The sequence below is a fragment of the Amblyomma americanum genome, chromosome 9 (assembly GCF_052857255.1).
Source record: "Amblyomma americanum isolate KBUSLIRL-KWMA chromosome 9, ASM5285725v1, whole genome shotgun sequence".
NCBI classification, from domain to species: Eukaryota; Metazoa; Arthropoda; class Arachnida; order Ixodida; family Ixodidae; genus Amblyomma; species Amblyomma americanum.
In genome coordinates this window covers 92,435,246-92,459,913 of record NC_135505.1, presented here as the reverse complement: position 1 = coordinate 92,459,913, position 24,668 = coordinate 92,435,246, and the positions used below count along the sequence as shown (strand labels likewise).

At 47.2% G+C, this 24,668-nt stretch overlaps 1 protein-coding gene across 1 annotated transcript in view; it reads right to left on the bottom strand.

The window, feature by feature from the left end:
- LOC144103233 (anoctamin-4-like) overlaps positions 1-22,790 on the bottom strand; it is a 79,875-nt gene extending 57,085 nt beyond the window's left edge. Inside the window, exon 1 of the mRNA XM_077636010.1 lies at positions 22,629-22,790. Coding sequence (XP_077492136.1) covers positions 22,629-22,727 — 99 coding nt within the window. The 5' untranslated portion in view covers positions 22,728-22,790. The remainder of the gene's footprint in view (positions 1-22,628) is intronic.
- Between the last annotated feature and the right edge of the window lie 1,878 nt (positions 22,791-24,668).

Here is a 24,668-nt window from a genome sequence, read left to right as displayed (position 1 = left end):
AGGACCACTGCTTGCATGTGCAACCACCGTACTGAATTTCCAATATTTTCTTCAGATAGAGCAGTCTGCCTTCCGTCACTCAGGGCCCGACAAGATGGTAGCTCATCCAGAAATCTACGGGTCCTAGATCTTATCAAGACCCCTTTGTATCTTTCGCTTTCAAACTGCTGAAGCTCTGCTTTTACGGCAGTGATATCTTCTACATAGGCACCTGGGCTAATCCTCTCTAACTCATGTAGCCCAACTAAAGTACGGCCGAGCTCTCAAAGGTGATGTCTCTTCATAAACGCGATTCTTGCTGAGGCTTCAATAGCAATGTTTTTTTTCTCTCGTTTAAATAAGCCCTATTTTTGCAAAACTGAGAGATCACCGCGTGGCCACGTGTCTCTCAAGCAAGTAGATACAGCACGTTTGAAGATTTCATCTGAGCAGGCAGCTATTCAGCTTCCACAGCCATTTCTGACCTTACGGCTCAGAAATCTCCCGGGCCAGATGGCAATCACTATCGAGTTCTATAAAACATTTTCCACTTGCCTAGCGCCTGCCCTTGATGAAGGTTTTGCGGGTTTCTTACGATGCTGGCTTTTTTGTTGCCCCCCCCCACCCCCCCCCCCCCCCCCCCCCCCCACCCCCCCCCCCCCCCCCCCCCCCCCCCCCCCCCCCCACACCACACTTTCTATTCTGGGCATACTATATTAATTCCAAAAAGCGCCGATTCAAATTGGTTGAAAACAGTTGAGGGATATCGTCCCATTTCCCTCTGTAATGTAGACTACTAACTTTTAGCAAAGGTTCTTTGCAATCGTCTGCAGCTAGTTGTCGCTCACTTAATAGGCACGCATCAGGTCTGCGGTATCAGAGGCTGCAGCATCCAAACCCATATTCATATTGCACGTTCAGTAGTGGAGACAGTATCAGATGAGAGCTAACAAGTAGCTCTAATTCAGATTGACCTTGCCAAGGCCTTTGATAAAGTTCGTCACGATTTCTTGTTTGCGGTCTTAGAGCATACAAATATTGGAGACGTTTTGCTCAGGGGCATAAGACTGAGCTGTAAGAAAGCCCATACAAGGCTAATTGTTAACCAAGAGCTAACCAAACCTATTCCATTGAAATTATCTTTTCGCCAAGGCTGTCCCTTATCGCCTTTGTTGTTTGCCCTATATATTGAACCCTTTTGCCTCAGTATTATTAACTGCACATCTATCCATGGCTTCTTCCTGGCGCAGTGTGAAATTAAGATTTTAGCCTATGCAGATGATGTCGCCCTGTTTTGTTCTGACAAAAAGAGCGTGCTTGAGACATTGCCTTTGACTGAACAGTCAAACAGATAGATCCAAGGGGTTTTGGCTGGGCCATTGGGGCACAACGCTAAGTCAATATGATGGCATAAGCTGGGACTGCGGGCCCCTTCACTACCTAGGGGTTCCTCTTCACCGAATTCGCAACAGTGGCGCCTACTGGGATTCACATGTAGTCTCAATGAGGCGACAAACCCAGGCTTGGATGGGTAGGGAACTATCAGTGTTTGCTCAGGCTCAAGTCTGCAACATTTTTATTTGCAAAGCTTGCCAATGTGTTGCAGGTTCTCCAATGTGCGAGGAAGAATGTGTAGGTGAGTGATGCACAGAATATTCGCTGCATTCCTATGGCGTTCCCAATGGGAACCCATGCGTCGCGATAACCTATTTCTTTCTCTAGAATCTGGTGCAATCGGCCTTGTTCACTTAATCGTGCATCAGCTCGTTTCGCGGTTTTCCTTTTTCAAATCGTCAAACTGCCCCATTTGTGCTTATTAGGCGTCTCAGTGCTCATTTCGCCTTCCTATTCGCAACGACAGGACACACTCGTGAGGGGCCTCTCTGGGGATTCCTTAAGGAAGTTGCTTACACCTTCAATTTCCTCACTGTGCGCTTTTCTTTAGACTACCTGTATAGCTTCTCCAGAAGGCAGGTGACTCAGGCACTTACAGAGTATTTGTTCCCTTTATTGTTGTATCGGCAACTTTTTCTGGAGTTCCTTGACGCCAGTGTTTTAAAACGTGTTAGGCGAATGTGGATTTCTGCTGCCTCGAAAACATTCTTTTTTAAGCTGCACACGTCAACGCTGCCTGCGAAGGCATGGCTTCATGCTAAGGAGATGCCCCATGGACGGTGAATTGCCGCCTGTGCAATACACCAGAGACAGTTGACTATTGTTTTATTCTGCGCATTGATGTTATATTCTTTTGGGACATTTTATAACGAACAATTAAGAAGGACATTCACATCACACCCTACAGTATCCGTTTTTTGCCCGTGGAGAAAAACAGTGTTGTGGCATATGATCTATTTATGTTGCTGGGACTTTTTTGTCTCTTGAAGAGCCGCATGATGGACCGCCAAGCCGAATCACCAGAGTCGCCGAAATCTTTGTTTCGTGAACAATGCGCTTTGGTGCGGGGAGTAAATGCTGCCCTGCAAGAGCCCCTATCTGGATGCATGCGTGTGCCTCCCTGACTTTTGATGTTTTGGAAGGAGGGGTTATGCAGGGGTAAGGTGGCTTTGTGTTTTGTGGCGTAAGCGTGCTTGGACTTTTCTTTTCGGCACTATTTCTATGCAATAAAGAAAAAAAAAGAGCCGTCGTGACGGAGTGGTAGCGTCTCAGCCTCAAACGTCAAAGGCCTTGGTTCGGTTCCCACACTCGACACCGGATTTCTTTTATTCAGTGAGTGTGCCGGGGGTTGGCCACGTGGTCTGTCACGTGGTGCGGAGCAGCTGCCGGCGGCGGCTCCGGCGCGCCAGCTGTGCGCCGTGTGACGTCACTGCTCCTCGCGCATGTGCAGCACGGTTTTCTAGGAGCCACGCGAAACTGCTGAACCTAGGCCAGTGTAGCTTACGCTACAAAAAATATTTCTCTGTCGCCTCGCTGGTCAACCTGGTGGTAATTTCCCAGCCGGTGGAGCAGGCCTGTCTTTTGGTGTTAGAATGGTTTTCTTAACCTCTTGTGACGATCGCATAGAAATTATTGTTTTCCTTGAACACACACCCCGCAAGCTTGTCCATAGAGTACAAGTGATATAATGTAGTTGATTTTTCTGACAGGCAAACTATTAGCATGGAGGACAGGAAAAAAGGATGCTTTTGTTTGATTTTTTAAAACAGTGCTTAGACTTGCATCCATGAATACTTGCAGTGATTTTTTAATGTTTACTTGGAAAAGTAGGAGTAAATTATTACCCATATGTTATATAGTTTGTATTCGCAAATAGATTTATGCAATTATCATGTCCCACAGCGGTGGCTCAGGGATTAGGGCGCTCGGCTACTCATCCGGAGTTGCCGGGTTCGAACCCGACCGCGGCGGTCGCGTTTCAATGGAGGCGAAACGCAAAAGGGCCCGTGTGCTGTGCGATGTGAGTGCCCGTTTAAGATCCCCAGGTGGTCTAAGTTTTTCTGGAGCCCTCCACTAAGGTACCTCTTTCTTCCTCTCTCCTTTCATTCCTTCTTTTATTCCTTCCCTTACTGCGCGGTCCGGATGTTCTCAGAGATAAGTGAGAGAGATACTGGGCCATTTCCTTTCCCCAAAAACCAATTTTCAATTTTTTATTATCAAGTCCGGACTTCTCTGCATGTATTTCTGTAGCGTAAAATTACAAGACATTTACTGATGCAGATTAGCTTGGTTAAAAACAGGGATCAATGTGCGGATAAGATTTCTTTTCTTGAAGTTTTTTTTTTTATGAACGACTGTTATTTAGTGGGATTATTTTTGTCATGCCTATTGCGATTGCTGCCACAGGTACTTTCTCCTCTTGTGTCTTTCTCTTATACCGTCCACTGCGTAGAGCGCTGGCAAAATGCCATGTAGCAACTGTCTGGACATAATCCGTTCAGACCGCAGCGGTTGCCGAGTGGTTGAGCATTCACGTCGCGCTCGTGAACGTGTTTTTGTGTCCCCTACTCCGTCCCTCGTCAGTTTTTTGCGCTTCCTCGTAAACAACATCGCATGTAGGAGGTGCGGGGTTCGATCCCGGGTGGCGCCGGTTGCCACCGGTGACACAATAGGTACAAGCTTTCCCCTGGCCTGGTGCTCGGCTAGTAAGGGGTGAAATGCTTGGAAAATGGGTCTTTGACCCCACCATGAGGAATAGAAAAATACCATGTGCCATGGCGCTCTTTGGCCACAGACGCCCTTGGGCCACAAAAATCCATCATCATCATAAAATTCCGTTCAATAGTCATCAGAGCGATTTAGCAGAGCGCGGTCCGCCTCACCGCGCCGCCAGTGCTAATACGCTTAGTTTGTTCCCAAAGCGACACGCTTGCTTGCATAGGTGGATGCATGAACATATATATGTTAAGAGCATTTCCATGGAAACAAGCTGTTAGAAGGTACAACCATAATCTAGATTTATTATATTTATATTTCTCTGAGCAATCGGTCAAATTTTGCGGATATAAAGTCGGCATTTTGAATAAATACAAATTGTATTTATTTGCTCTTTTCACCATCTTTTAATCTTGAACTTGCATCCTTACGTCGCCGCCCATGCTTGTGAGCCGCCAATATTCATATCGCTTTTTACTAATGTCTGCCTTAGAATTATTTACATTGCCGGTTAAAGCGCCACGGAGAGTGACTGTATTGATATCTGGATAGATACTTACATAGTCTGGAAAAAATAAGTTAAATTGTTTAACAGACATGTATAGTGGAATTAACACACACTGCATATCTGTTATCCTCTGAAGGCGCCAGATGGCGCTCTCAGAGAATCCTGCGCATGCGCAGTGTATTCCGCGGATCCGCGCTATGCTCTAGTACCTTCAGTTCAAATAGTACGAGGTTTTGAAAAATAAAAACTTGCACGAGTATCGCGCTTTATTTGCAGGCATCTCTATAAAGGGGAAAAGAGAAACGTAAGCTGTGAAGTCTTTGTTTTCTCGCATTTGTGGAAACCGACGTCGCGACATTTACATCTAATAAAAGGCGGGTTCCAAAAGTCCTGGGCTACGAGCGACATATCATAGAGCCTTACAACCGGCGTATAATATGCATTACGAACGTTGTCATGAAACTTTAAACCGCGTCCTTCACTCGGTTCGCATGACGCTATCGACTTACGTTCCCAAGGAAACTTGTATACTTCATTCGTCAGAATCGGACTTACCACAGAACAGTACCTGTTCTGTGCGTACACCAACTGTGCGCACACTGGAATGTGTACACTAACTACGCTGAAGGACACTGTAAGGTAGGGCGCTGCGGCAACGCTATTTTCGCTTATCGAACAGAGGCGAGTGTGGAGATTCTATGCGACACTTCCTATACTACGGGAAGATGCAGAAAAAATTAAACTGCTTCTTCTTGGAGTGAATCAAATGATTGGTAAGCAGTAGGGTGAGGTATAGTACGGAATTGAAAAGGATGCGCGGTTTCGCGGTCCGAAGCTGGCATTAGACTATCGCAAATGCCTTGGTGGACTCCTACGGATTAATTTCCTCTACAAGCGGTTCCTAAAGTGCATTATCATCGGACAAAACAAAGGCGTGTTTGTATTTTGGCTTAGTTCAAATGCTTTCACCTAGGCTGGAAGTGGAACTTCTGACCTTCGGCTCAGCAACTTAACACCACAGCCAATGATTCAAGGCGACCTTTGGTTGATACCTGATATTTTTAATTCGTCTAACAAGAATGACAATAAGCTTGAATAAGTGGCTTTGAAAAGAGGCAGAAAACGACGCACGCTTAATATGCGCCACGTGAAGAGAAACAGTCTGCTATCTCAAAGGCACGCAAATCCACCTATTTGGTGTCGATAAACAAAACACCAACGATGGCGAATGGCTGGCCGGGAAGATTGGTTTCGCGGTGGCTATCGTGACAAACATGCGCAGATGCATTTATTCGTTTTATTTCGTATTCAGAAAAATCGAGTTCGAAAGCCGTTTATGCCAGGCACACTTCGATCACGAGTTCTGTGAGATAACGTTTACACAAACCTCGACCATTCTCTCCGGCCGAACGAGACGCTTTTAGGGTAATGACGGCAAGCATGATCGATTGCCTGTGTCTAGGTGCGTACTTTATATAGCACGACTGCCTCAGTGTCAAAGCCACTACATGGGCCGGCACGCCCGCATTAAGAGAGTTATCATTTCCGGTAGCTATATATAGGCCAGCGCGGAGCTCTATGCATTGTATTAACGCTAACTAAATTATTGAATAGAGATTTTATACTGCTGTAAGAATGTAATATCACTCAACAAGATACAAGATAATTGCTTTTTTTAAAAAAAAAAGAGGTGGCAGTAAAGCATGCTTTAGAAGAATAAAAAAAACATGCAATGAAAGCAGAGTTTATGTGGCCGTGAAGCACAAAAAAAGTTTCTTTATGGGCTGAAACCTTTATGTTAAGAGATTGGTTGAAAAATCTCACAATCATATCGTTGAGACGAATAACTTCTTTCTGAAAACTTATTACTTTTTCAGTCCACAACTACCGGTGCTGCATTTCCGGCCATGGTGCACTTGTAACGGCGCTGGTATCGCCAGCGGTGCTGATGAGGAAGACAAAGCTCGGAGCGCGAGCTCGCTCGCACTGAACAGAACGCTTTCGGCAACCGGTTTGGCGGGCAACGTCGACAGCCCGCTCCACCGGCTCACCAGCCGCGGCTACCGGGACCTCCAATAAATGTGCATCACCTTCCACATCTGGTGACTCCGCACGACAGCTTCGACGCACGGAACGCCGCCCCCACAGGCTCTGCACTGCGGCTCGTCCTATCCATCCTCTTGGCCTTGCCGCTGCATGCCCGTTGTTCGCGCCCGGTTTTCGGCAGCTTCTCGCCGCCATGAACGTGCCTACCATCGCATCCGGGGAGCTCCTTCAGCCGTATCAGCGCTCCTTCCTTCCTCGACTGCCCGGCCTCTGAGTTTTATGCCAGGGACCCCGTTTTGTGGCTGGAGCCGCTGGTCTTGCACTTTCACGTCAACCATGGGTCCAGCCATCTGCTGCGCTATCAGCACGCCAGCCGCGAAATCCTACCCAGTCTCCTGGCAAAGCTGCGGTTGACACCTCCTGGCCCAGACATTTACGCCGACTTCAAGAACCGCCTGACAGCGTATTCTGGCTGACTCTCTGCGCTGCGGTTCCGGGCTCAGAAGCAGCGCCGCCACGCAACTCACGACCACTGGCCGAATCCCCCCTCCTAGCTGCTTCGACTTTCCCTTTACCAGCTACTACATTGAAGCCGCTCCCCACACTGGTCTGTCCACTATCGTCGCCATCGAATGAGCCCCCGACAAAGTTTCGGCAAATGCCACGTGAGCACGCCTCGGTCTCTTGCCAACCTTGCCAACCAGCTGCCTCATCCTACACCCCCGTCTCTCCCATGTTTGCTCCACCGGCCCCTACGGACGGCCATCCAACTGCGAGCTCCCCTCCCTGGGCGCCTCCTGCCCAGCCCTGCTTCCCAGCTATGGCGCCTGCTCTTGGACCATCACCGGAAGAGCTTTCTCTGGACCCGGGTCCCAATTCGCTTCTAGTCCCATGTTCTTCTGCCACCTCATGCCCAATCCCGGTGAGCCCATCTGTCCTTGTCGCGAGACGCGCATGCAAGCCACACCAGAACCTTGTTGTACATGACGCGCCACTCGAACCGCCTGGCATGGCATCCTGCCTACCTGGCGCCTACACAAGTGATTGTGCCTCCGCGAGAGACGAGACGGTCATCGCAGTAGTTGCCAGGCATGCAACGCATCACAGAGTGTCATATCCAACACTGCCAATGGATTCAGCTCTACTGTTTCCTTCCCATTCCGACCCCTACGTCCCGGACTTGTGCCCTCTGTTCCCGGCAAGCGGTCCCAACGCCACTGTGGGCTCGCTTTTGCCGACAACCGGTACACCCCGTTCCTCGCTTCGAATACTTGCTAACAAGGCAGCCCGTGCCTCACGCAGCAGACCTCAAGCGCAGTGCCGTCGGCGGTGGTTCCGCTGTCGCCAGCGGCGGAGGCACCGCCGTCGGTGTGGACGAGCTATACCTTCGTCCACACCGATTGGGCCAGCGAACATTGCACCCCTCCCGTAAATCCCCACCCGGCTGCATTTCCTGAATGGTCATTTCCCGGCCAACTGCAACCAAACTGCCGGCCCCACCAGCTGACCTTACGACTGGAGCACACCCTGCTCTCAGCCAATTCGTGGATGACTATTCCCGCCTGTTCATTCCGTCATCATTCTCGTCTTTTGGCTCCTCCCCTCGCCCTCTGCGAAGTGGCCAGGCTCGACTGGACGAGTTTGCATTCCCCGCCCGGCGGCTTTCACGGACCTATAGCTGTGTTCTGAATTTGACCGACGTGTTTAAACCTTTACCTACCGTTTTTTTCTTTTTCCTTTATCGCGCAACGCGCTAGGGGGGAGCATCTGCAGCGGCGCTGGTATCGCCAGCGGCGATGATGACGAAGACGAAGCTCGGAGCGTGAAGCTCGCTCGCGCTGAGGAGAACGCATTCGGCAGCCGGCCTGGCTAGCAGCGTCGACAGCCCGCTCCGCCCGCTCTCCAGCGGCGGCTACCGGGACCTCCAATAAATGTGGATCACCTTCCACACACTCGTTTCTGCATGCCCTCCAAAAAGAACAATGGCCCCCCCTTTTTACACACTGATCCTACATTACAGAGCTCGTGCCATGAAACATGTAGCGGTTTCCTAAAAAGAAGGAAATTTCGGACCCGCAAGCATTTCGCCTCCAACGCATAGTTTACCAGAACAGTCCACCGACGGCATCTGCAACATTCGTTCTCATTGCGTGAAGTATATCGAAAACGTGAATTTAGACGAACACACTCCTTACTACAGGCGCTTGAAAGCATAAAAGCTTTCATATGTAGTGAAATTAAATTTTGTGAGCTTTCTACGTTGCGTAATCATTCTGTTCTCTGTGAAACGCAGCCTTATTTATGAGGGGACAATCAGTAATTAGCAACCGCCCAAGCGCAGCCAAACGACTACAAAGGATATCAATGCAGCTTTCACAGAACCTTAGCACTCGAAGAAAAATTCGTCCTGGTCCTGGCGGCTAACCCGGGACTACGGCCTCTCCGGGGTGGTTGCTCTACCAACTAAGCTAAGCAGAAAACCTAATAGATAGCAGGGCTTGGTTGAATATGTCAACTCGATACAGTGTTCGTTCAATGTGTTTTTGGGCAGTCCCCTATGGTGGAGAAAATTTGTAGTGAGGGAGCAATTACTCATTAGCATTCATCCAAGCCCAAACCTTATCGTAAGGATGTCGTGGCCTCAATAGGCATTTTTCGCACTTTTCCTAATTCTCTTCACGTATTTTTGCGCAAACTGACTTCAGAAAAGAAAAAGTTCGTGCTTTTGAGAATGAAGAAGACGAAAAGGTTGATTTTGCATTATCGATGGTGCCTAGATCGTGGTTTGGTTTCCGTCAAAAATGATTCTTATGGAATGCTCACACCGATCTTGAGAGTCGTATTCTTCTTGCGCGCCACCAAAAAATGCATGCTGCGTTGGTGGCATTAGATGTAGCCAAAGCTAATGACAGCGTAGAACACACATATTATTGCAAAGATTACATACTCTGCACTTTTCGAATTACTTACTTGCGTGGATATCTGTGTTCCTTGAAAACAGACAGTTTTTTTTGTATACTAAACGGTGTCGATTATGGAAGATATAAACAATACAGAGGTGTTCCACAAGGGGCAATCCTGTTGCCTGTGCTCTTTAATATTATAATGAGCTCTATTCGCAGCCATGAACACATGCACACGTACGTCCATCTCGATGACATTGCATTTTTAGTGCTGCAGCTGACATTCAAGTTCTCTATGTGCGCCTGCAATCGTACCTGAATTTGCTTGAAAGTTGGTGTGACTTACGTCGCACCTGAAATGTAAACAAGTGCGCTTTACTTGTTTTTCAAATGAAGGATCCTGTTCATCTGTCTCTCATTTACCAGCGACAAAATATTCCTCAAGTTAAGTCATTAAAGCATCTTGGTGTCATTTATGATGACAGCATCAGAAGGCGCTCTCACATTGACCATGTTGCAGCGAAAGGGGCTCGTGCTGTGGGCATGTTGCGTAGGTTAAGTAATCCCGGGTATGGAATGCGGAGAGAAGCACTTTTGCTGATTTATGTTTTGTATGTCCGACCAATTTTGGAATTTGGATCTGTGCTGTTTTCTGGTATAGCTGCGTACAAAATTCGCCCGTTCATTCTTTTGGAGCGGGAAGCGCTTGAGTTGTGCTTTGACCTCCTCAAATTTGTGGCCAATAACGTGCTTTATCATTAAGCCCGTATTACTTATTTGTTATCTAGATTTCAATCCCTAACTGTTCAGATGTAACTAAGGATATATGAATCAGATTTACACCGCTGCTTGTCTGCCTTTTGTTGGCAGCCTTTTTTGGAGTCCACTGGCCTAGATTCCTTTATATGTTCTTTTGTATAACATCCTTCCGACAAAAAACAGTGGGTCCTCTGTAGAAATTGTTTGTGATGATATTTCCCGAAATACGCTAAGAATTTACCACCCCGCATTTTAAATGGATTATTAGAAAACCATTTACAAAGCCTACCTATTAGCTTAACGATAGCTACTGACGCCTCCCAATGTGATGAAAAGCCAGGGGCGGTAATATATTGCCCGCTTCTAGATTGGTCTTTTTCTGTGCGGCTTCCCGACTACACCCCAATTTTCCAAGCGGAGTTTCTGGCGGTGGTGCTAGCTCCTCGAAAACTAGAGCCAGCTTTCTCTTCAGTGGCTGTCATTTCATGCTCTTTTTCTTTGTGTTCGTCCCTTGCTTCGGCTGTGGATTCGCCAACCTTAAACACCTTCCATTCATTACTCTCTCCGCATTTGAGCCTTGTTCACTTGATATGGATGCCAGGTCATAGCAGTCTCATAGCAGTGTGGCAGCCAATGAAGTGGCGGACTGCCTGGCAAATGCATCCCTCAATGGCCCCGTGCTACCTATCGTTCCGCTACAGCGTACAACACAGCAGCGAGGTTTCGAAGACAAAATTTGTTAAGAATGACCTGGATCTCTTTTAAGTAATGATGATTAACTGCACCTGATCTCTTCGTGGAGCAGGCAATCATGTCATTCACGGCGGGTTGAGGTATCTCTATCAAGGCTCCGCTACCGGATCCCACCCTTAAATTTTTATTTGCACAAGTCTGGATTGGCGCTTAATTTCGTCAGCGTATTTTGTGGTGAGCACGAAACCATAGACCATTTTTTGTTGTTTCGTCGCCGGCACACTATGATGAGAAGACGGTTTTTAGAGGAATCACTACACCAGCTTGGCCTTTGTTTGAGCAGCCCAGTCATTTTGTCGTTTGGAGGCACCATACTTGGGTACAGCCACAAGTCTCTTTTTACCGCCGTCCACAATTTTTCAATGGAATCAAATCGGCTACCTTGGTAAAATGTATATTTTTCAATATTAGTTTTATTCTTACAATTATTATTATCATTTAACCACTTGGCTATAAACATCAGTCTCGATCTCCTGCGTGCGTTATGCATTTATGTTTCATTTCGCTCTTCCTTTTTCTTTACTTCTTCCTTCATCAGCATTCATTTTATTTTCTTCCAGGAAACATATATATAAAAAACTCTCGGTGGCCCCCAATTCTTGGCCAATCCCCCTATGCGAGCATGTGCGATTGTATGAGGGTAACAAGAACGATGGTGCCTGCTACTATTAAAGCTCTCTGCTGTCTGTCTGACGCCTTCGGTCGTAAAGAGGAGTGGGCTTGGACAGCTTCTCGTCATGTGGAAAGCTATCAGACTATCCATATCATGCCCGGCCTGCCTTAAAATCGTCCCGCATTCGGCATGGTTCATGTTGTTGACATTAGATACAGCCGAGTTGGGCCGTATCGTCAAGGATAAAGGCGATGCCTAAAGAAAGAAAAGAGTGCTTTCCCTCCTTTAGTTCTTGGTTGCTTTCTCTTCTTGCTTAAAACTAGAAATGGGGCTAGCCGTTATTTTGGCTTCGACACCGACTTCAGACACTTCCGCCTTAAGCCCTTCTGTTTCTTTCCCTTGCGGCTGATTTATAACCAGAGCTCATGGGTTGTTAGGTATAATGACATGAATTTTGCCTAACAAGGCGCAAAAAAATTAAAGTTTGAAGTGGAATTTGTTTACAAAAATGGCACCTTTCCCTGCTAAACACCTGCAATTTTTCAGTTACGCGAAAGAAATCAGGTGCTCAAGAGCTTTCTTCAATATTTTAAGCAGGATTGAGAAAATAAATCACCGTGGAAGACGATGGCATTTGGCGAGACGAGTCAGATAAGATTTTTGCAGGAGGAACCGCATGCATGTAATAGGAGGCGGTCGAAGGTAATACAGACAGTTCCGAAAGTATACGCGCGCCGTAGAATGGTTCTCTCAGGTAGACTGGTGGATTGCTCGGGCTCATATTTCGCGCAGACACAGCTACTGGTTGGCAGATTTGTTATGTGCTACATTTGTTTGGGCTACCTTTAGGAATCGACGAAAAAGTTCGAACATTCGCATCGTCTGCCGCGGAGACGGAACAAAACCACTGTTATCTATGCATTTGCGCCGGTGGCGCCACCTCGTTTGTGGGCCGCAGAGATTCGGCAAAGGAGAAGGGTTGTAAGCGTGTCCAAAATTTACACATCTGGTTATGTAGGTGGCGATGATATTTAATATATTGCCGATAGTTCTACAATGAATTGAAAGTGATTTATCGATTCTCGTACCCATATAACTTCAATATGCCCCGAGGACAAAGTAAAGAGAGTTCGTAAAAGTCAAGGTATGAGAATTTCATAGTGCATTATCCTCTCTTATGAATGAAGGAACTCTGTAACACTCTCTATGAGAAGAAAGAATGAGAAGAGTGTATTTTCCCGGCAGAACAGCAGATGAGTGTGGAGTTATAAAGAATACGTGCCTAATACACAACACAAAGGCAAAAAGAAGAATTATCAAATTGAAAGAGGGAGCGAGTCGGATAGAAATGAGAACCCCTGCCGCATAAAGTTTCTAAATATTACCTAGCAGAAAAGCTCGCGCCAACAAGCTTGTTGAAAGGGCATTTCATCAACCATGGGAATGCTGGGAAGACGTGGTTTCTCATTTGGCTTATCTAGTGCAGACCTAAAATTAACTACGATGGCATAAATGTAAATTCTCAAGGCCACACCGCAGGGAGCGGTGTAGTCCCCGACCTTGTTTAATATTGCCATGCTTGGCCTCCCCGCACAACTGGCCGAATGCACGGGGCTACACCATACATTGTACACAGATGACCTGACCCTGTGGATGTGCATGGGCAGTGTGGTGAAACTGAACAGACGCTGCAGCGAGCAATGATGTTATAGAAAGATAATTACAACCTCAGGTGCTCGGCCGAGAAATCTGAAGCGCTTTTTCTCGCGTCAATGCGATCACCACAGCGTCGGCGTATTAAGCACGACGGAGCGTATAACCCTGGAATCGAACTCAGGGTGAACGGCAACGTTATACCAACGGTGGCAAGCATTACAGTTCTGGGATTACAATTTCCAGCCAACGGCAAGAACTCGGAAACTATTCAGACGCGAAATTCTAGCACCTGTAAAACTTGTAGACTCCTGAAACGAATCGCCAAAAAACATGCGGGCATGAAAGAAGCTAACCTCCTTAGGCTAGTCCAGTAATCAGCAGGACAGTCTACGTAGGGTCGTACTTGCGGCTTCATAAGGCGGAAAAGGACAAACTGGAGATTCTCTTTCGCAAAGGAATGAAAACGCCACTAGATTTACCACCTAATACATCGACGAACAAAATTTTTAGACTAACGGTTTTCAAAACCCTCCAAGAGCTCATTGAGGCAGCAACGACCGTGCTACCTGTGGCGCACGGCATCACGCAGCGTGGCCGGCTGTGTGACGCCGGCCACGCTTCGGCGGTGGCTGCGTGACGCCATGCGCCACAGGGTGGCGGCGCCGCCACGCTGAAGGCTCGAAATGCTGCCGTAATGTCGCTATCGCTACAAAGTGGAAACGTTTCATTCGTTCGTGTAGTGCGCTAATGAGGGCTCGCACAATGTGTTCATGCCGCGAGAAACTTGCCCGAATCCTCACCCTTCCATAAGAAACTTGTTTGCGCGTGTAAACCGCCGCCTCTCAACAAGTCCTGGCGCTGCGCTGGAAAATTTTACGAAAATAAAGATGAATTAGGAAGACGAAACCTATCCTTCTCTAAACAAGTCGGCCGTATTCATGCTTACGCCTGCCCCCTCTCTGCTTAGGAAGCTGTGTTGTTGGCCAGCTGGTGACCAAATCGAAATAGTGCTTCGGCACCGAAAAAAAAAACAGGACTGAGACGATTGAAGAAAACGAGCTTTTTTATATGCTTTGGGTTTGGTTTATAGAGGTTTTACTTCCCAAAACGACTTAGGCTATGAGGGACGCCGTAGTGAAAGGCTCCGGAAATTTCGACCACCTGGGGTTCTTTAACGTGCACTGACATCGCTCAGTACATGAGCCTTTAGCAGCGTCGTTAGGGTCTGCAGCTGAGCGCAATAACCACTGGGCCACCGCGGCGGTTTTTATATGCTTTCTTCTGTCATATCGCACCTGTTTTCAATGCCAAAGCAATTTTTTAAAGGCGGAAATGAACCGCGCCGGTAGCAGATCGCAAAATGAACCGCGGACTTGTGCTTATCATCCAGTGCAGCTCATAAATCTACTCTTCACTGAAACAGCATGGAGTGTCTGCTCATATCAATATTCATCGCAGGTTGGCAGCACCGCCTTGAAGCCTGTTTGCGAAGGTCGACCGTACTCTTGTTTTGCGGAAACGAGCAGTTTTCATTGATTTCCGTTTGCTGCCTGGACATAGAGAACACGTGCATTGTTTTCGGAAATGAGACAACCCGAAAAAGTTTGCCCAGCTGCACTCATTATTTACGAAGTAAATAATGCAAAATTCGGTCACCGTCACTAGCCTCTCACGGAAACGTGCGACAAAGGAAAACAAAAGATTACTTTCGTTTCTCGATCGAACAGCCAGAGACAAAACACAGGTGAGTAAGCTCATGTGTGACTTCAAGTGAAATGATTGAAGCTCTTCACAGCGAAAACACATTACATCTGTGAATTTTACCACACAGAAGCACACTTACTCTGCTGTGCTTACGCATTCTTCATGGCGACCGTATTCGTTGCAGTGCAGTTATTGAAACGTGCGGATGCGTCGGATCTCAAATTAACTGAGTGTGTAGCTAGATCGTTACACCAAAGTGCGCAAAAAATGTAAATGAAAACGAAACTGAAAAACCAGAATATACAATCCTTAGAACTACCAGAAAGCCAGTCAATCATAAGTGGCCGCGTCTTCCCGGCATGCCTCGGTCTTCATTGTCGGATGAAGTGCTGGGCCGATAACATTCTCTTTAGTTAGTACTTAGAAATTCTACGCCCTCGCCAAGCACGTCAAAAAGAACGAATGCTAACGACGGCTTTTTGCAGCAGGCGACAAAGATGGCGTTAAAGATCCCCAGGTGGTCGAAATTATTCCGGAGCCCTCCACTACGGCACCCCTTTCTTCCTTTCAACTTTCACTCCCTCCTTTATTCCTTCCCCTACGGCGCGGTTCAGGTGTCCGCCGATATATGAGACAGATACTGCGCCATTTCCTTTCCCACAAAACCAATTATTTTTATTACCGCAGGCGTTCCTTCGTTCTGGGACGCAAATTTGCAGCCACTTCGTTTCAACCACGTCTGTCCTAAACGCCAAATGTCATCAGTACACACTCCTGTCCTCCTTGAGAAGCATGGCGAGGGCAGTAAAACGTCCTTGAAGAAAGATAAAGGTCATGTGGCGCTAGTAAGTATTCATCGTAATCAGACATGTCAAGTTCATTGCGTCGTAAAGGCTTCTCGCGTGATATCCAGTTACATGCGCTAGCTGCGGCCATCCTATCTGAGCAAGTTTCCCAATGCTAACCTTCCACGTAACTCTTTCGCCACCATCTAAGCTTACCTTATTCCCTGCACTGAAGCCACTAGTGTCTGCCCATATCAATATTCATCGTAGGTTGGCAGCACCATCTTGCAGCATGTTTCCGTAGGTCAACCGTACTCCTATTTTGCTGAAACAAGCTGTTTCCATTGATTTTCCTTTGTAGTTGTATATATACCGCGTTGTTTGCGGCATCTATTGGGCGCACTTTGCGCAGCACGGGGCAAGCCTGTCGTCTCATGATGTGTCGGCATGTTTGCGGTTGCGCTGACAACCCTGGGCACGCTACGCGATGCGAGGTCGGTACACAGTTGCTATGGCAATACGAGGAAGCGACCTTTCGCTACCATGGCGAGCCACTTGTTGCGAGAATGTACACAGTGGAACTGTCTAGAACAGGGCTGTTCACGTGATCGCTTAAGCCATCCACGTGATGAAGGCAGAAGCAAAGACTGCCTGCACGTTATGACCTTTTAAACTTAGACAGGAATTAGGGCTGATTGGAAGAATTGATGACAAGAAACTGCGGAACAACAATGGGCTCAGCGGCAGAAGCCTCAGGACGCTCGTCGACTTACAGATGACTTTAGTAAACAAAACTGGCGAAGCGAAACACAATCCATGAAGTTTACGTGCCTTAGTGCACATAAAAATAAAGCGGACTAACTAAAATGAAGAGATATGAGACAATTGGCTTAGTCCTCCTCTCAGTGACACCCTTGCCTCGTGAAGGCCATTGAATAAAACAAGGAGACGTTTTAGTGGGAAATAGAAAATATGGTAGACATTCCCTGCGTTTAGCCGTTGGGTGTTTGTTTGCCTGTCGGTCTGTTTGTTAGTCTGAATTAAGCCTAATTTGTGCCAAGCTGAATCACGTTCCCACCGATTTGTGGGCAACCTGCCCCGAAATGCATATATAATAAAGAGGAACACGTGCAGGGGCGGCGCCGCAGCTCCGGCGTACGGCCGAGATCGTTGTGTTGATAGCTGAGCTCGGACCGTTAAATTGGTTAGCTGACCTTAGTCTGTTTTCTCTGTAAATCCTGCTACAGTTTAGTGCATGCGCCGGGAACAGCCTCTGGCCTACGTCGTGAAGCTCCGCAGCAGAACCATCACTTCAACCATGTCCACCGACGCAAGCCAGTCATATGCCCGTTCGCCTACGCCCGTCGTTTACCTTGGCGCTCTCTGATAGCGGGACCCAGACATCTTTAGTAGGTTCGATGACCATGGTTTGGATGATTGGCTTGTCCCCTGCGAGCGGGTAAGCGGCCACAACCGGCGGGACGAAGCCATAAAGCTAAACAACGTGGTGTTTAACCTTTCAGACGTGGCCAACCTATGGTACAGAAACCGCGAAGGAGACTTCAAAACCTGGTCGGCCTTTAAACGCGCTTTCTCCGATATCTTTGGGAGCCCTGTCGTACGCAAGCTGCGCGCCGATCAGCGCCTGCGAGTAAGAGCCCAGCTGCAGGGTGAATCGTTTACCATCTACATCGAGGATGTCATCAACTTCTGTACAAGGGTGGACTCGTCTGCGTCCGAGGCAGACCGAATCAAGCACGTCTTGAGAGACATCGAAGCTGAAGCATTTCAGATGATTATCGCCCCGAACCCTTCCATCGTTGCCGGCATATTCCCACTGTACCAGAGCTATGATGAGCTCGACAAGCAGCGCATTTTAGGGCCATAAGCTTCCGTAAAGCCTTACTCGCTTTCCAGCCTCGCTGTGCCGACCTCTAACAGCTCGCTGCTTCACCAGATCAAGGACTTTGTGCGTTAGGAGACGGCTCGACAGCTGTCACTTCTTTGCGGAGTTCAGGCACCTCCCTCCGACCTGTCTCCGACCCTCCAAACTATGATTCGCGAGCAAGTGTCCGAAGCGCTACCGCTTGTTCGTTCGCAGGCTCCTGCTTTGGCGCCGTCCAGAGACCAAGGTTCGACGCGTTTGTCCAGTTCTACCCTCCGACGTAACGTATAGATATTGTACATATAACATATAAATATATGCAACCTGTAAAAATAAATAAACATAAATATAAACACACAGATATATACTAAATTTCCGGAGCCCTTCACTGCGGCGCCCGTTATAGCCTGAGTCTCATTGGGACGGTAAATCCCCATAAACCAAACCAAATACGCCTGGCAAACCGCCCACCGTGGCTGGCGGCAGTTCAATGAATGACTGGTCGTGAGAGGTTTCTTGGGAAGAGTAACCTGGCTCTCACAAGTGTAACCGACGGCAGTGCCCGCCGTCGCAGGGCAGTGGCGCATCGATTAACTGCAGTACCACTGCGCAAGGATTGACATGATTCCCAGGGATTTGTCAGTTTGTAGAGAATGACCAATTCCGCACATATGGACATTAAACTATTATCTCTGTCTGAACAACTTCCACCGGTGAACAATGGATCCGAAGGCCGGAACCGAGGTGAAATCTGAAGTGTTAGCGCACCTAATTCGAATTTGTCCGAAATACGCAAATTTACCATCAATTTCTTCTTATTTCTCAGGCACCGTCTTGTGTCGATGCTCATATAGACATTGACTTCGCAAAATTGAGAGCACGCCAACGCTTTCTGCAGCGTGTTCATACACGCGAGTAAGGCGCGCTGTTGAGGGAGCACAGATGCTGAAGCACCTGGCCATAAGCTCCCGCCCATGTGCAGCAATAAAAAAAATAGAAAATTTGTTTTTGGGGAAAAGAAATGGCGCAGTATATGTCTCGCATATCGGCGGACACCTGAACCGCGCCGTAAGGGAAGGAGATTAAAGGGGGACTGAGAGAAGAAACAAAGAGGTGCCGTAGTGGAGGCCTCCGGAATAATTTCAGCCACCTGGGGATCTTTAACGTGCAATGACATCCCACAGCACACGGGCGCCTTAGCGTTTCGCCTCCGTCTAAACGCAGCCGCCGCGGTCGGGTTCGAAACCGGGAACCCCGGATCAGTAGCCGTGCGCCCTAACCACTGAGCCCCCGCGGCGGGTGCAGCAAAACCCATGCTATCAAATTCATCAAGGAAGTTGTGAACGTTCGTCTTTTTCAGCAAAACTCCTGCTATCAAATTCGTCAAGGAAGCTCTTAACGTTCGCCTTTTGATCATAGCAGGGTGAAATTTACGAATGAAAAGCTCTAAGATACGTGCTCTGCAGCGAGCCAGCAAGACAAGTCGGCACACATGTTCTCAACCACGTCACACCGTAGTCCTCAACACGTCACGACACCAAGTCTTTAACGTTATGAAGCCACTGCTAGGTTGATTGGGAGACTTACGGCAGCGTTTACCGAGATTTGCACCAAGTATTTTAGTGTGTTGCTAAATTTTTGAGCACAGTTGAGATTATTCTTTTGATCGTCTGGTAGCTCGGTGCTACACAAACGCTTCCCACGTCTATGTCCAGCATTCTAGGATAAAAATGTTCAAATGGGGAAAAATTGTAAGGCATTGTTGTTGAAATATTGAAGGTAATGGTTCATTCTTCGCGTATGTTGCAAAATCTTTCTTTTGAAGTGTTTCCATAGATGGCATCGAACAGTTAAGGCTGCCATAGAAAACCACTCGCGAATGGTTTTGACGACAGCAAAAAAGTTAATCGCAAAAAAATACAAGACTGCCATCGGGTGAGCTGCGGATATGTTGGCTGTTATAGTGAAATCTTACACCATATAAAGAAACCGCGTTCATAAACGGTTTCCCGCCCAAAAGTACTTTTGTCCAGATTTGTTGGTTATGTAGTGTTCGGTCTCGCAGTTCGAACCCCTGGCGTTGTCCGTTCATTACAAAACATCAGCTGCAAAATGTTGAGAATATATGGTTTCTCTATCATGTTTAATAGGAAAGATGAATGGTGCTTCATGAAAAAAATAGGGGGTGTCCATCTGGGCCGCAGTCGTTGCTTCGTCGCCGCCCGAGCTATTAGTTCGTCTAAGTCTTTCGGAGAATGGTGTGGAGCTTGTGCTTAGCAGAGAGAGTGTCTGCATCGCAGTGTGGTTGGACAAAGATGCGGCAGACCCGAGCTGGAAATGCGGTATATCTAGAAAGCAGGCGCCACAGCCTTCAGGATACGCGTAAGCGTGCCACTCGGACATCTGAAAGCTCTTGGTCAATAGCTACGAACTCATTCGCCCAGTGTTATTTTGTTATCGTAGAAATGAATTATGCCGTGTGTCGCTTACGCGGGATTGAAGAATCGCATGCGGTGAGCACGCTAGGCCCTGACCTAGCGGTGGACACGATAAAGCACTTGAACAATAATATGAATATCAAATGGAATGGAAATGAAATGGAATATGGAATATGAAATGAATAACTTTTTTGGAACTCAGAAGTCAAGTTTGTTGCTGATTGCCTGTCAAGCTTCAATATTATTTAAGGGGGGTCCTTTGTGCACAGAATAAAATAAATTGAAAGGGTGCTCTAGCTTACCCAACACACAAAGTAATATTTCGTCAAAGGCTACACTCTAAGATGGGAGAGAACAAAGGGAGCACAAGTTCAGTCCCTTCGAAATGAACTAGGTTGCCGCAACCAGTAGTTCCAAACCTCTTTAAGGCTTCAAGGAAGTTAATACCCGAACGGACTAAATTTTAATCATGATTGCTTGTGGTGGTTGAAAAAGGACTAATAGGCTTAACCGAGTACCCAGTTTGTCTAATTCTACCCATTTCCGGGTAAGAGTGCATGGAAGTCTTTCCTTCGATGTGGATCGCGCTTGGTCTTAAAAATGTCAAACACGCACGTAGGGTGCGCAAAGAGTGAACTAGTGAAAAACATTTTATCTAGATCCTATAACGGGGTCAGCAGATGGGGCCTGAGTGGTATTGGGTTGCTTGCCACGCTATGAGTGTTCGATCTCAGGACCTCCAAAAAACACCCCTAAAATAGAAAACGGCAACATGAACGCCACGGCGGCCTAATGGTTTGAGTATTCGTATAAAATCTACAAGCTTTCCCATGGCCTGTAGTCGGGCTTCTCTGGAGAGAAACTGCCAGGAAAACAGGTACCCCAACCCGAGCTAATCAGAACACGCAAGTCTTGGCTCTCTTTTCGGGCTATTTGACCTGGCGTGGTTAAAAAAAAGCAACCAAAATCAGCCACTAGCATAAGTGCTCAGTTTTGATGCTACGCGTATTTTAGCTCCGAAGCCATATTCCTGTTCAGGCGATGCGACTTCTGTAATGCTGACTTACAGTTTTTGCTCCTTGCAAGGAAGAAGGCGTGAGTAATCAATAACAAGGTGTTCGACAAAGGCCACTGTTGTGGCCCTGGCTTGGAAGATGACAAAAGCTGGCACAATCAGGTAAGTTCGATACGACTCAAGAGAGGAGAATCGAGCATTCACGGCACACTTTTGGGTTCCCAAAGTATATGCTGGCGCTCAACGTTCTTTCGCATTTGTTCTGTTCTGTGTCCACTCCTAAGCAAAAAGGGGGACTTATCGACCTGACATCTGCATTGGACGGTCGCTTCTTTTCAGAATTTAAATTTCAGTGCCACTACTGCATACTCGCTTATTCATACTTTCCTGCGCGAGGAGTGATCAAAATAAGACAAATAAAAATTCGAGAAAGCAGCTAGAAACGCCGGCTATAACCACGGTAGCCACAATTGATTAATCGATGGAGGCGAGAAGATGCAGCCAGGAAACAATTCCGCCGGAGGTTGGACCCGAGTGGCGCCATCGGGAAGAGGAAATGGGAAGTGAGCTTCCGTTATGGCGCTGCGAATGGTCGGACGGGCACGTGCGCCACTCTCGACCGTGTGGTTCACCCTGGGCTAAGCGCAAGGGGGTCGCGTTTCTTCCTAGCGGCGGTCGTATGCAAATGTGATGCAATTACTGCGTGATAACGTTAAATGACGCGATAAGAAACCAGTGCGGCGAAATAACGCGAACGGAAGGGACGCTGATGTCGACGGCAAATGACTTTCGAGAACGCTTGGGGCTGAATGTATGCGGATACGTGTGGCCTACGGAACTAGGGCACAAGCGCAGCTACCACCGTTCGAGACTCTTTCTTGGCGAGGCTACATAGTGTTATTTTCTCGAGGCAGAGGGCACGAATGATCGTCTATTCGTCCCGCTGTTGGGTAATGCTGCGGTAATAATGCAGCATTCGCCATTTGTATAGCCCACAGAATGATCCTCTGTATTGCATTGATCGTTGTGCAACCCCGCTGAGTTTGTGGCACATCGGGAGTTATGATGAACACATGCAAGGGACACGATTACGGCAGTCACTGAGAAGGCTGCTCCAATGCGCCGAATAATAATGAGGTTGTTATGTACACGCACATCACGTACCTGGAATCCGGATCACGATACCCGCGCGTATGAATGCACCTTCTCGCAATGTCGTCGTAGCGTGCCGCCACATTTGCAACCAAAGTACCTTGCAAATGCATTTGATGGCGAAACGGAAGTGTAACAGGGTCTTACGCTACGAAGTAGCCGTCACCCCTTTGCGGGACCATTGCGGGGCGCAAGATTGGACGGCATAAAGTGAGTGAGCCTTGCACTGTTATACGTCACCCCTGCCCTTCTTTCTCGCTATTCCTTCTTAATCCTGCCTACATGACGTGGCCTTTCCGCTTAAACGCCATTGGTCTCTTACGTTGTCATTGCACTCCGGATGTCCCTGGACGCCGGGGCATTCGGCGATCAAGCCTTCATCGGAGGTGGTGCGATCGAAGGCCGAGTTCCAGAAAGCCATCCAGAGGGCCGAAGCACAAAACACTGGCGGTTCTTATCCCCTGCAGCTGCACGCGACGCGACAGCCCGGGGTTGAACGGAGCACTATGCCTAGAGGCTAGCCCTCTGGGCTTGCCGATAGTGAATGGATCGCGAATTGGCGAGGCAGGAAGTGAGGTACTGATATAGAGAAAGCGTCGAAGAAGGGACGCCGTGCAGAGCTAAAACAACAGCGGGGATCGAGGCAGAGGGTAGGAGTATTAAGAACAGATGGAGGAGGTGTGCGCGGATATAGAGAATCGGTGTGTGCGTGCCGAGCGAACGAGCCTGCGGTCTGTTGTATATAATAGCGTTGGCACAATATCTCTACACGAATATAATACGGGAAAGCGAGTGATTAATAAAAGCAATCGGCTTTGTAAAATCCTGACGGCATAACCAATCCACTTAACGTATATTACATTTTCGGTGCAGGTCAGTTTTGAGGCCTTGTTATAAGGTATCTGGTGTAGTACTGCGCATAGAAAGAACGTATAAATTGAACAGCGCTCTAGATGGGAAAGACTAGATGAGAAACACACCAGAAACTACTTAAAACAGACAAACGCTACAAAAAAAAAACTTTTTGTCCCAGTGCTTTTTAAAGGTTTTGCATTACTGCGGGTTTCCAAGGCACTTCGTTGAGGCCGCACTTATAACCACCGTTCCTGTCACCAGCATCTGCCAACCTGTGCCAACTGCAAAACATACCACTCTTATTAATGCTACCCTCTGGCAGCTGCGACACTCTTATGCCTGCAAACTTTCTAATCTCATCCGTCCACCTGAATCTCCGTTGCCTCCTGCTGCGTTTTGTTTCTCTTGGGAAGACAGATTGGTGAAGCAAATATAGGAAAACAAACAAAAACGAAGTGCCTTGCTTGTGGTACAAAATGTCCGCATTGGAAAACCTCCGCTCCACACCATGGAGTCCAGCATTATATGCGTGCCTACGTATTCGTATCTTCCTTTTGTACGTGATGCCTTGCCCATCCACTTCCGTTAAACTACGGCTCTGCAGGCGCCGTATACAAGGAAGGAAAGGAGGTCCGGACACACACACCGCCGTGTACGGAAAGAAAAGCGCATCTGGCGTCTGTTGCCGGCAGCGATAAATCGCACGGAAGAAGCCGGGAGTAAAAACAAAAAAAAGGTGAATTTGGAAGGCATTTTTGCTATTTGAGTCTTATGTATCCGGTTGCGGGGTGAATGCGTAGCTTCAGGACGCATGTCGATCGACGACCCCAGACGAGTGTGGGAATACGAATAATTGAATGGTATCGGGGCCAGTGTTCTTAGTTGTTTAAATACTGAATTTGGCAGCCGAACTATCTATACGATTTCTCATCGCGCAATTTTGGAGTAATGACAAAAATACTGCCATTATTCTAAGGTGGAGAAAAGACGCTATAATTATTTCTGAGTGCCGAAAAAATGACAATCCGCAAAATTAGTTAAAGTATACGAAACGAGGAAGAAAGATGAACAGTGAAAAAGGCAGAAATTGGTATTCATTTCAGTAGACTTCGAAGGTAGAGCGCAGCTGGTTAGAGCAAACGAAAGGGGTTATTTAAAAGCTAGGTGGTTTACATAAATTCTGTGAAAATCTGGGAAGGACAGGCACAAGTCAAGCTACGTGCGGTGAGCTGTCTCACTCTGTGGTGTAGATTTGCTCCTTTACCGAGTATCATTGCGTCCAACAAGCTCATACATGGGAAGAAATTCTGGCCAGTTGTTTATATATATATATATATATATATATATATATATATATATATATATATATATATATATATATATATATATATATATATATATATATATATATATATATATATATATATATATATATATATATATATATATATATATATATATATATTTTCCTTTCAATATTTCTCGTTAGAAACAAAAAAATCGACCA